We start from the raw sequence: 12,056 nt of genomic DNA, 5'->3' as shown, positions 1-12,056 counted from the left end.
ACTCTAACGAGAGAACCTTAGGTGGGTATGGTGCTTTACAAGTCCACAAAGCACTGTGACAAACCTCTCTTCCCTGTGCTGCACAGTGACCATGACAGAGAAGCAGAAATGGTCATTCCCAGGGGACAGATGAGGAAGCACACCCAGAGAGGCTCAGGGTGGAAATGACAAGATCTAAACCCAGACTCTGGGCTCCCAGGTCAATCCTTCTTCTGCTATGCACTCCAAGGGTGAGGCAGGGCCGGGAGAGAGCGGTGGACAGGGCTGAGCCAGTTCACAGGGTCCGAGAAGGGGAGCTCCCTTCGGGTGGGAAGGGCAGTGAGGGCCCCATGGGGGTACCACTGGCCAGGGGCTGGGTTTCCACCAGCAGGGGTAGGGGAAGGAAGTCCTAAGTGGAGACCGGACAGGCTGGAAGGCCCAGGGCCTGTTCAGAGAGCAGTGGGGGTGGCCGGTGAGGCTGAAGGTCAGGAAAGTCCAGGGAAAGCCTGGGTGAGGCTGAAGAGGAGGCGCATTCTCCTGCCCACCAAATGGGGGGCCATGGACTTATTTGGGGAGATGGTGGAGTGCCCTGAAGGTGCTGGGTTTGATTTATTTTTTAGAGTCTGTGTGACTCTTTTCTGTATTTTTAGTAACGAATCGATATTTTTTAAGCTCTTGGACATAACTTGAGGCACTTTATAGAGCTAGAATCCTTAGATTATTCAGGCTTTACTGCAGTAAGGAATTCTTATATATAAGTTAGTAATAGAGATAGTCAATATAGCACAAATCAAACACCCTGTCTTAGACTGGTGGACATTAAGGACACAATCTTAAAAAGCATAACTACATGCTGTGATTTGAAGATTAAAAAACTATGGTGCAAATATCATATTACCTTTACTAGTATAAGGTGGGGATTTTGTGTTGGAGGGCAGTGATTTTTGGTTTTAAAGATAAGAAGTCCCTGACGATTTTTGAGCAGGCAGTGGATGCTGTGCTAGATGCCACAAGATATAAAGAAAGGTGATCTCTGTCCATTCACTCACTCACCCATTCGACTTTACTGAGCTTCTCCCATGCGCCAGGACCTAGGAACTCAGACTCCAAATAAGAACAAGTCTCCAACCTCCAGGAGCTTGCAGGCCAGTGGGCTGAGCTCCATGCACATCTGGCCTGTGGAGTCTTTCTTGGCACTGGGATGCACTTGTACAAGGTCTACCTCAGGGAAATTTCCAGGAGCTAGGGGTAGGGAGGAGGCCTCTCAGTTGCAGCTGGTAGTAGAGACTATTCCATCTCCCCACCTCACCCCCCACCCCAATCTGACTGCCCAAGGCAATGAAGACCACCGAGGGAAAATCTGGCCAATCAGAGCTTGGGGGGCAGAGGCCAGAGAGCCCAAGGGGAACAGGAGGAACCTGTAGGGGTCTGGGGGTAACAGTGCCCACTTCCTTCTAGGGCCCCAGGAAACTGTGCCTGGTCTCCAGGTTCCAGAGAACATTCCTGAAGATGAGAGAAGGTGAGGTGTGCTGACAAGGCTCTAGGTGCCAGCTGCCTCTGTGAAGGGCTATGCCCTTATTTGCTGAGCCAGGCCTGGCTGACCCCCCCACTGGTTCCCCCATAGTCAGCCCAGCAGACTTTACCAAAAAGGTGAAGTCATGTCATCTGGCTCGTTGTCATCTGGCATAGATCTGGGGAATATACATACAAACCCCCCAGTTAACTGTGGCTGGGTTGAAAACAGCCCAATATTACAGGACACTGCAACCAGACTGAATCATCCTGGGCAGAAAGAAAGTCTTCCATTAGGAATAGCTCAATGCATATGTATCAGCTAGTGGGTAAAATGCATCTCTCATGTACAATCCCCCAGGATAATTCTAACCCATCTGATTATCTCACAAATTCTCATACAGACACAATCAAAATTCACTTTTAATTGCATTGCTGGATGTTTACTCATACGGAAAATGTCACTGTGCCACTAATTATAAACACACTTTAAATGAGAAAATGGGGAACATTTAAAAGTGTCAGTGGAAAAACCCAGATGTGGATCTAGCTGGGGGAAGAAGGGTATGAGATTGTAAAGGGAAGAGGGCTGCCATTTGTTTGGAAGGGCCCTCAAGAATTTCTTAGAAGTCATGCAACCATCGAATTCTTGATTATGCACAGTAATGGGGAGGATAGAGGAAGGGCATGAATAATCTAAGATGATGGAGAATTAAAACAAACCAACGGCAAACCTTGCATCTGGCTCTGGCATGCAGTGAAATGGAGAAGCAATTGGACACACACACCCTCCTGCTGTCCCCCAGTGCCAGCCCCTCCCTGTGCTGGCTGTAGCAACAATCTGGGAGACAGCTTGGCAGGGGGCCACAACCAAGTCATCAAATGGAAAACCCATTTGCCGAGACTCAAGAATCTATCCCAATATTTTCTCACATGTGGTTAAAACGGGAGAGGCAGGTCCAGCTCTGCAGTCAGTTCACCTACCATGTGAATGGACAACATAAAAAGCTGGATAAATCAGGCTGTGACCACAATCACATAAGTGGTCTTATACCCAGAAAGGCCAGCAGTGGGGGGAGGTAAATTACTGTCTTTTCCTCCATTTCTGATCCCTTCACTCAAAATAACTTTTTTCAATTCTTTATCTTGATCCACTTGGAAACAGGATTGCAGGGCAGCAAACAAAGCATTTTTCAGTGAAGGAGAAAGGGAGGTTTGGGAGCCTTTTTTATTAATGGAGACAGGAGTTGGGACCAGCTGCAAGGAAATGTGTAGCCAGGAAACATCACTGCCAACCTCACCATCTGCGGTCAGATTCTCAGGAGGGAGTGGGGGTGGAGTGTAAGGGATTTCTCAGGAGCCTCCCCTTCTCCCAGAACTGAATTTGGAATCACAGAAACCTGAGATCACAGAGACCTGAGTTTGAACCTGCCACTTAATAGCTGGTAACCTTAGGCTCTTAATCCAAGTCGCAGTTTTCCAATCTGTAAAACGGATTCCACAGGTCACTGGAATGCGATCATGCATGTGCTCAGCACAGTGCCGGGCGCGTAGCCAGCGGTTAGCAAAGGGCCTGCATTATTATTCATGTGCAAAGCCGGCTGACGGCCAATTCAGGTCAGGTTAGGGGTCGCGGGGAGAGAGCTAAGACATGGGGCTCTGACGAGCTTCAGAATGACAGCGAAATGCGGAGTCAGGGAGGAAGCGCGGGGGCAGGAGAGAAGCCGCCACAGGGCCCGGGTCACTGAGCGACCACAGTGAGGCACGCACGCGGGTCCAGTGAACCCCGAGAGAGGATCCATGGGCACAGGCACCTGCAGTCAGAGCACCCACAGCCATGGGACACGGCACCCAGTCCCACTTGTCGCAGCACCTCAGAACACTCACGTGCACAGGTTTTCCCATCGCTGCGGAGCACGTGTCCCTCGGGACACTGACAGACAAAGGACCTGTCCATGTTGACGCAGGTGTATTCACAACCATGGTTGCTCAGCAAGCAATAATCCACCCCTGCAAAACCAAGCGGCCGGGTAAGGCCTCCGAGCTACCGCTGAGGGGAATGAATTCAGAAGTGACCACCACGCTTGTCCCCTCACCCCCTCTCTGACCGCGTGCAGCCCCCAGTGGACACCCCACAAGCTCTCCAGAGCACAGACAGGGGCAGGGGGAGCAGGGACCACAGCCCGCGACCTCGGCAGCCACCGCCCTTTTCTCTCCCGGGACACAGGTTTTCCCGCTGAAGGTGGTGTCCCGAGGAGCCGGGAGGAGGACTCACTGGAACAGGTCTTGAGGTCCTCGTTGATGAGGTAGCCTTCCGAGCACTGGCAGACGAAGGACTCCTCCGTGTTCAGGCAGAGCTGCTCACAGCCATGGTCGTTCTCGGCGCAGTGGTCCACCCCTGCATTGGTCACGTACGTGAAAGGCGAAGGAACCAAGGCGACAACGCCTTACCGGCCGCCAGGATTGAAAGACAAAACCTTCTGCCCAGACAGAGCCCCTGTGGGACCATTTTACTTCACTGGTATCACAATGAGCCCTGGAGAATGTTTCATTGCATTCCGTACCCCTGGGCTTCATGGAAATTCAACCTTGTTTGTTTTTCCTTCCCATTTCTTTTTTTGAAGAGTAGAACACATACAACTCCAATGACCGGGAAATGACGCCTATCCCCAGGGCTAATAACAGCTTTCAAGACATTCCTGGAAAGCAGACACTATTCCCATTTCACAGAGAAAACTGTGGCTTGTCCAAAGCCACACAGCTGACAGAGGAGCAACTGGGAATGAGGGTTCTGGCATTAAGCTACTTGGGGCTCAAACCCCACCTCCACAACTTCCTGGCCACAAGACACTGGCCAGGCACTGGACATCTCTGCACCACCATTTCTTGACTTGAGAAATGGGGATGGTGATAGCAGCTTTCTTATAGGACTATGGAGAGAATGAGATGAGTTGATACATGTGACACCCTCAGAATAGTACCTGACATACAGTAACCAGTCAATGAACACTTATTGCTACTAAACAAGATGAGTAAGAATTGTACAGCTTCATTTCTATTTGAAAATGAAAAAGAAAGCTGCTGTTTTTTCCCCATAACCAGGACACCCAAATCCAGAAAACAAACCCACAACAGGTCTGCATGTGTGGCCCATCCTGGCACCCAAACGCCGCACAGCCGGCCCCACTGGGCAGTGAGCCCTGAAGGACAGTGAACACACAGCTGCGGTGAATGGCTCCCAAAGACAGCCCGCCCTGCAGGCTGCCTCCCAAATGCAGAAGGTGCATCCCCAGAGACTGGAGAGACACTGGAGGCCTTGTGCAGGGCCACCTAGTAAGCCTCTTCACTCCCGCAGACATGGGACCATTGCCTTCTGGAACATTCCACCAGTGGATTCACTTTCTGCAAACATTTGCAGGGTCTCAGGAGCCAGATGCTTATGTTCACATCCTGGGTGCACCACACCAGCCCTGTGATCCTGCGAAAGTTACTTAAGCTTTCTGAGCTGCTACTTCCCCATTTTAAAATAGGGTACAAACATAACAGCCTCATAGGGCTGTTGTGAGGATAAAATGAGCTAGTGTGTGGAAAATGCTCATTGGGGCTTGCTGTTAGTATGGCCTGGGGTTTCCTGAGCTCTCCTGGGTGGGAGAATATCATGGCTTTCTCAGGGCACTTCTAGACAGTTCCTTAGAGCTGATAGGGGGTCCCTCCTATTAGATCCCAGTGAAAAAGGGATCTGCTCTGAGTTCCTCTGGGCTCCCCCAAGGGATGATGGAGGTAGAGGGTACACCAAGGGCCCTGGGGTCTAGGTGGGCCCATCCAGGTTGTGCTCAACCAGTCCACAGACACCTGCCAGGGCTACCAGGTGGCAGGCCCCACACTCCGGGAAGAACAATCTACACAGATGCATTTTCAACAAGATGTCTCCTTGCTGTATGGAAGATCTGTTCTCCACTGGCTTCTCCTGAGGACTCAGAGACATCCAGAGGCAAATGCACGGCAGGATGCCCCAACTTACCGGTTCAAAAGTTTTTTGGCCTCTGAGGTCAGTCCTTAGAAAACCTGATTGAGGCCCTTTGTTCCCTCTGAAAACTGAAGGGAAACAACTCTGCCCGAGGACTGCTCTGTACCTAATACTTCATCTGTGAAACTTCCCCTCCTGGCAATTTAGGGTGCAAATGCTGAACAGCTGCAGTGTTCTTGATCACAATCCATCTCTGTCCCCAAAGCTGGAGAAGATGTGTAGCTTGCTGGGCAGAAAGCCACACAAAGGGCCTCTTCTATGCCGACCATGTCACCAAGCCCCCTTTCCCAGCACATCAGGTCACAGGGATCCCCTCAGGGTTCATGCGCTCCCACCCCCGCTGGCCTGGACCAGTGGAGAGAGCTGTGCCTCATAAAAAATGACAGAACCATCCAGCTGGCAAAGCCTGCGAGTTTCCATGTGTTTACATCACCAAATGGAGCTTTGTTGTGGCTCTTAGACAAGAAAATGAAGACAAGTCTCCACAAAAAGTCTCGTTTCTCAGCTCTGCCCTCAGCTCGTGATGGTGGCATAAGAAATTTCTGAAGTCTGTCCCTTCAGCCTCTTAGGCCAACCTGGGGCATCATAAGTCCAGGCACTGGTCACCCTTGCAGGCTCCAGGGCAACAATGAATTATTACCATCGACTGAAAGCTTCCCCGTGCTAAGAGTGAAATGGTCCCAATTACTCCCTCTAACAGCATTAGGGGGTCAATACTATTACTATCTTCTTCTATTTTTTTTTAAACAGGTAGGAAAATCAAGGCTAGGGGGAGTTAAATAACTTGCCTGAGGTCACGTATTTGTATGGGGTAGAACTCAGATTGAATTCAGGCCTGTGACTCTTAGTCAGTGCTCTTAATGACAAATAATAAGGTTAGCTATTATTTATTGAGTGCTTATTATGTGCCTGGTAGCACTGTTCTAAGTGTTTTATATGTACTTATTCTTTTATACTCATGACCCAACCTAGGAGGTAGGTGTCATTAATAATCCTGTTATACAGATGATGAAATTGAGGCAAACACTAGTAAGTCTGTTGTACCATCAGGCCCACAGGAAACCCAGGAGCCTCAGAAATGACCCAACGGGCGGGCCTCTGTGGGAGCCCCGCCCACCCATCGCCCCGCCCACAAGCCATCTCCCCGCCCCTCGGGGCTCACTCACGGCGGCATGTCCTGCCGTTGGGGTCCAGCGTGTAGCCCCTGCGGCAGCGGCAGTAGTAGCTCTCCTCGGTGTTGACGCACTCGTGCTCACAGCCCGGTTTGCTCAGCGCGCAGTAGTTGATCCCTGGGGGGAGAAAGGGCAGACCAGGTTCCCCCCTTCAGTCTCCGGGCTTCTCGAGGGCTGTGAGGTCAGCCTGGCGAGAGCCCCATGAAGCGAGCCTGCCTGCAGAATAAGTCCTGAAATGCTCATTCCTTCTTTTACTCACCAAGTGCCAGGACCTGAGATCAATACGGAAGATGTAATGGCGAGTAAGAGGAGGTCCCTGCCCTCACGGGGCTCATACTCTACTGGGGAGGCAGACAAGAAAACAGACAATCGTAAGACAGAGAGATGATACAACACAGCAGAGCGGCGGGGCCGCATCTCGGTCCTGGGGGTCAAGGGTGTCTTTCTTGAGGAGGTGATGGCCAGCTGGCGGCCTTGAGGAAGAGAAGGAGGAGGCAAAGCAGGGCAGAGGGAGGAGAGGGTGAGGACTTGGGAACAGCAAACGCAAAGGCCTGGAGGTGAGGGAGAGGGGGCACATTTGGGGAGCTGCAAGGAGCTGAGTATGGCTGGAGCAAGAGGAGACAGATTTGTGGAGCTGAGGAGAGCAGGTCATGTAGGAAGGCCTTGCAAGCCCTGGGATGGAGCCTTGAAAGGGTTTAAACAGGTGGTCGGAGGGTCGGGGTGAGGTGGGAGTGTTGGTGGAGGTGGCAAAGCCAGAGTCATGCCTTTGAATTTGCAGTGGCAGGGGAAAGACCAAGGAATTCAATAAATAAGGCACTCCACAGGACACTGAGGAAACAGCTCCTCTACCTGGAAGCTTGTTTGAAAGAAGCTGGTAACTGAAATCTACCTCTGGATTTTCCAGCACTGATCTCTCCCTTCTGATGGCCAAAGAGCAGAGAAATGGGTTGAGGGCCACAGTTCCCAGCCCAGCCCCTTCCAAGAAAGAAGGGGCTGAGAAAATCCAATCAGTCGCTTCACTGAGTTAATCTTATCACCCGGGCTCAAGGCACTAGGAAGCTGCTGTCTGCAGGAACATCTGACAGTGACACTGGACAGCATGAGGCAGAATAAACAAAAGCTGATATTGCAAAATATCCAGCTATTTAGAAGAGCCCGGAAATGGCAGTGATATTAAGAAGGGTCCAAATGCTCTGGGAGAGATCATGACAATATTCGTATCAAAGTGGAGAAGACATACTTCTAATGCTGCTCTAGATAACTGCAGTTCTGTCCTACGGTAAGATTAACCCCCATCCACACTGTGTTCCGCCAGCTGACTGAAGCTGCATCATAACCAGCAGTCAATTAGCAATTTCATTTCCTGCTAGAAAATGCTAAAACCACAAGACCCCACTTATAGCAGGTTAGTGGGGAGACTAAGAATTGAGGAAAAGGGAATAAAATGAGCTGGGGGAGGGTCTTTATGAGACTGGTGTTGGGGCAAAAGGTCACCACTGACCCTGTGGGCTGGGCTGGATCAGTTTACCTGCATGCACTGTTCTTTTTCTGGGGATGTGGCAGACCCTGTTGGTTGCCATGCCAACAACTTACCTCTGTCTTCCTTGGTGTTACGGTTTGCTACTGCTGCCATTTTGCAAAATACCAGAAATGGAGTGGCTTTGATAAAGGGGATTTATTAAATTACAAATTTACAGTTCTAAGACCATAAAAGTGTCCAAACTATGGCATCAACAAGAGGATACCTTCACTGAAGAATGGCCAATGGCATCCGGAACACCTCTGTCAGCTGGAAAGACACGTGGCTGTCTGCTGTTCCTTTGCTCCCGGGTTGCATTTAAAAATCATGTTCTCCAAAATGTCTCTGGGCTTGTCTCTCTTAGCTTCTCCAGAGCAAACTCTGAGGTAGCATCTCCAACCACCTGCAAGCATCTGCTTTCAATGGCCACCTCCAAAATATCTCTCTCAGCTCCTCTGAGCTTCTTCTATGAGCTCTTATAGGATGCCAGAGATTTAATTAAGACCCACCCTGAATGGGCATGGTCCACATTCCATGGAAATAACTTAACCAGAAGTATCACCTATAGTTCAGTGAGTCATATCTCCATGGAAACAATCTAATCCACAAATCCCACAAGATTAGATTAGAACATGCCTTTGGGGGGACATAATACATGTAAACTGGCACACTTGGTAACAGAATCCTGACCTCCAAAGAATGAATCATAATCTGTCTAAGCCAGCCTGGTAACCATGTTCTCCTTTGCCTGTAATTGACCTAGCTATATGAATATGCCCTAATTCTGGCCATGAGACATAGGAGAAGTTTATGGGGACACCCAGGAAAGATTTTCCTCCATGAAAAGACAGAGGTGTATGAGGAGAAATGCCATTTTCTGCCCTCTTCTTTTTTTTATCTTTGGATCTAGTAGTGTAAGGATAAGATGCCTGGAGCTGCAGCAGTCATCTTGTAGCCATGAGGCAACAAGCATGAGGCTAAAAGGTCAACATGCTGAGGATGGAAAAGTGACAGAAAGAGTCTAGGTTCTTAATGACATTACTGAGTCACTGAGTACAACCCTGGGACCAATCACTGCTGGATCTGTTAGGTAAAAAGTAAATATCCTTATGGCTTAAGATACCATTAATTGAATTTTCTGTTTCATGTGACCAAAAAGCACCCTAAGTGATACAGGGGGAATAATCTGAAACTACAAAATAATGAACTGAGAATGAAAACATTTTATTTTTATTTATCATGCCTCTACCCAAAAAAAACACTGAGGAATTTGAGAATAGAACTATCTGAGGATAGGACATGTGCCACCCTCTTGCTTCAATGGCTCCTCACGGCCCTTAGGATAAAGACTGAGATCTCTAGGCCCCAGTATGGCCTCACTCAGGTTATTCCAGATTCTTCACATACCAGTTGCTGTATGTGCTCCAGCCACACTTCCTCAGTTCACTCTCCTCCCCAGGTTCCCTCCCACCGGGGGGTCCTCATCATGAAGGTCTCTCTCCCTGGAACATCTTGCCCTTCCCTCTCTACCCCACATTGTCTAGTTAACCCCTCTCTTCCTTCACATGTCAGTTCAGCATCATTTGCCAGCTACTCCCTTCATGCCCTCCCTGATGAAGTCAGTCCTATGGGCCCCTCCTTTGTAGCGTTCATCACAATGGTTACGGAACATGTGTTGTGTGATGCCTCCACGTCTGTTTCTTTTACAACACTGCGAGTTCCATGAGCGGCGACCGTGACGTTTTGGTTTTTCTCATTATTAGAGGCAGTCCCATAATAACGTTAATGATGCTAATCATAGCTGCTAAAATCTCTTAAGCACCTGTAAGTACCAGACACTGCTAAGCACTTCACAAACATAATTTTGTCTGGCCCTACAAGGTATGCACTATTGTTTTGCATATTTTAAAGATAAGGAAACAGAAGTTTGCAGAGCTTAAACTAGCTCAAGATCCCACAGCTAGTAAAACTGGAGCTGTGAATGGAACCCAGAGCTGAGGGACCCCAGGCCCCTCCCTTAGAGGCTATGTGAGGTGACCTCTGAGTTGGTGGATGGACTTCCTGCAGGCACAGAGTAGGAGTAAGAGTCGCTGCAGACTGAGCACATGCAGCGAAGTTCCCACGACACGCAGCAGGTGCTGGCCTCACAGAGGAGAGAGCGCTGCGCTGTAGTTTGTATTACTAGCCCCTGGCACGCTCCCTGGAGGAGGAGGGGCAGAATAGCATTAGTGTGTGCAGTTTCAGTTCGTCTGTCTGGAATTCAACATCCTCACCTGTGTGGAACAAAACAGAGTGCTGGGATCAAGCAGAGAACTTGAATCAGGAAAAACAGGGCTGGCAATAAAACACTTGCCACCAACAAGCAAGCAAACAGACACAGAACACGAAGGGTCTCAAAGTCTGGGGCCGTTTAGTCTAGCGCCTGCTAGAATCACCTCATTACACACCAGTGACTAAGTAAGGGTCCCAGTTTGAAGCTGTTATATACCCCAGAAAAGGCCATGTTCGTTTAATCCATTCCTGTGGGTGTAGACCTGTTGTGAGTGGGACCTTTTGGTTAAATTTCAAGGTGGGCCTTAATCCTTTATAAGAAGATAAAAACCCATAGAGTTCAGAGAGAAAACCCCCAGAAAAGCAAGCAAGGGCCCACAGAACCTCAGAGAGGAAGCCACTGGAACCAGAAGCAGAAAGCAATGAAACCTGGGAGCGAAGGACCAGCAGACACTGGCCATGTGCCTTCCCCAAGTGAAAGAGGTTTCTCAGATGCCAGGAGCCTGTCTTCAGAGTCCAGGTTTCATCCTGTTGATGTCTTAATTTGGACATTTTCAAGGTCTAAGAACTATGAATTGTAAGTTAATAAATCCTCATTGTTAAAAGCCAACCCATTTCTGGCTTTAGCAAACTGAAATAACAAGGTTCATAGAGGTGAGCCTGGGCCGTCAGGTTAAGAAAGACTTACACATGAAATAATTCAACAGAAAAACATTTAGTTTCTTAAAGAGGTTACCACTCAGCTATCTGCAAATAGTGATTCAAAATGACCCTTTTCCAGATGTTTCCATATAGCAGACGTTTAACTGTAGCTCTTTGTCGTCTTCACATACTTGGTTCATATTTCTTCATGTAGGTACGAGAGTGTGTGTGTGTTACTTAGATATCCTTCATTCATTTACTAACTCAATAAGTATTTATTGGCTACCAACTATGTACCCCATATTCAGTTAAGTCTCCTCACAAACTGTGAAGTGGTTTGCATGGGCCAGACTTGGCTTCTGTACCTTTACTTGGTGAGTCCCAGGGTGTCCACTGAACCCCTCCAAGGTCAGATGGTAGAATTATCAGATAACAAATTAAGTGGTTTTTATGAGTGCCAACTCTATGTGGAGTTCTCTGTGGAACCCAAAGAAGGAGAACTAGCTAACTGTGAAGATAAGACATAAAAGCATGAAAGATTAGTACAGACCCTATATAAATGATAATGCCAGCTGAGTGGCACAGATAGTACGTTAGAGGGGAAAAAATTCACAGGCACTGAAATGTTAAAGCAGGAAGTCCTATTTCTTCAGCTTAGGAAACCTAAGTCCAGAGAAGTACCTGGCCTGTCCAAGGTCACATGGCCATTATGAGCGACACTGCCAAGACTGGGCCTCACATCTCCTGGCTCAGTCTACCTGGGTAGCCCATACCAACTTTTAAAGTGTAATTACCTCCAGCTACCTGGAGCACTAGCCCATAATACCAGAATGAGCAATCCTCAAGCCCAGCACATCTGATTCAGCTCTGGAGCCCCAGCCAAACAGCCTGTCCAGCCCTATTTCTGTGCTTTGCTCCACCGCCTTAATAATTT

At 48.8% G+C, this 12,056-nt stretch overlaps 1 protein-coding gene across 4 annotated transcripts in view; it reads right to left on the bottom strand.

Moving 5' to 3' along the window:
- The window catches only part of MATN2 (matrilin 2), a 163,070-nt gene that overhangs the window by 29,620 nt on the left and 121,394 nt on the right, over positions 1–12,056 (bottom strand). For 3 of the 4 annotated variants that reach the window (XM_037802886.1, XM_037802888.1, XM_037802887.1), the window contains exons 8-10: positions 6,685–6,807; positions 3,767–3,889; positions 3,379–3,501 (exon numbers count right to left, since the gene is read on the bottom strand). In XM_037802886.1, coding sequence (XP_037658814.1) covers positions 3,379–3,501; positions 3,767–3,889; positions 6,685–6,807 — 369 coding nt within the window. The remainder of the gene's footprint in view (positions 1–3,378; positions 3,502–3,766; positions 3,890–6,684; positions 6,808–12,056) is intronic. The other variant, XM_037802889.1, reaches the window with a different exon arrangement.

Source organism: Choloepus didactylus, chromosome 14 (assembly GCF_015220235.1).
Source record: "Choloepus didactylus isolate mChoDid1 chromosome 14, mChoDid1.pri, whole genome shotgun sequence".
Lineage (NCBI taxonomy): Eukaryota > Metazoa > Chordata > Mammalia > Pilosa > Megalonychidae > Choloepus > Choloepus didactylus.
Note: the sequence above shows the minus strand (reverse complement) of the source record. Positions and strands in the feature narration are given on the sequence as shown.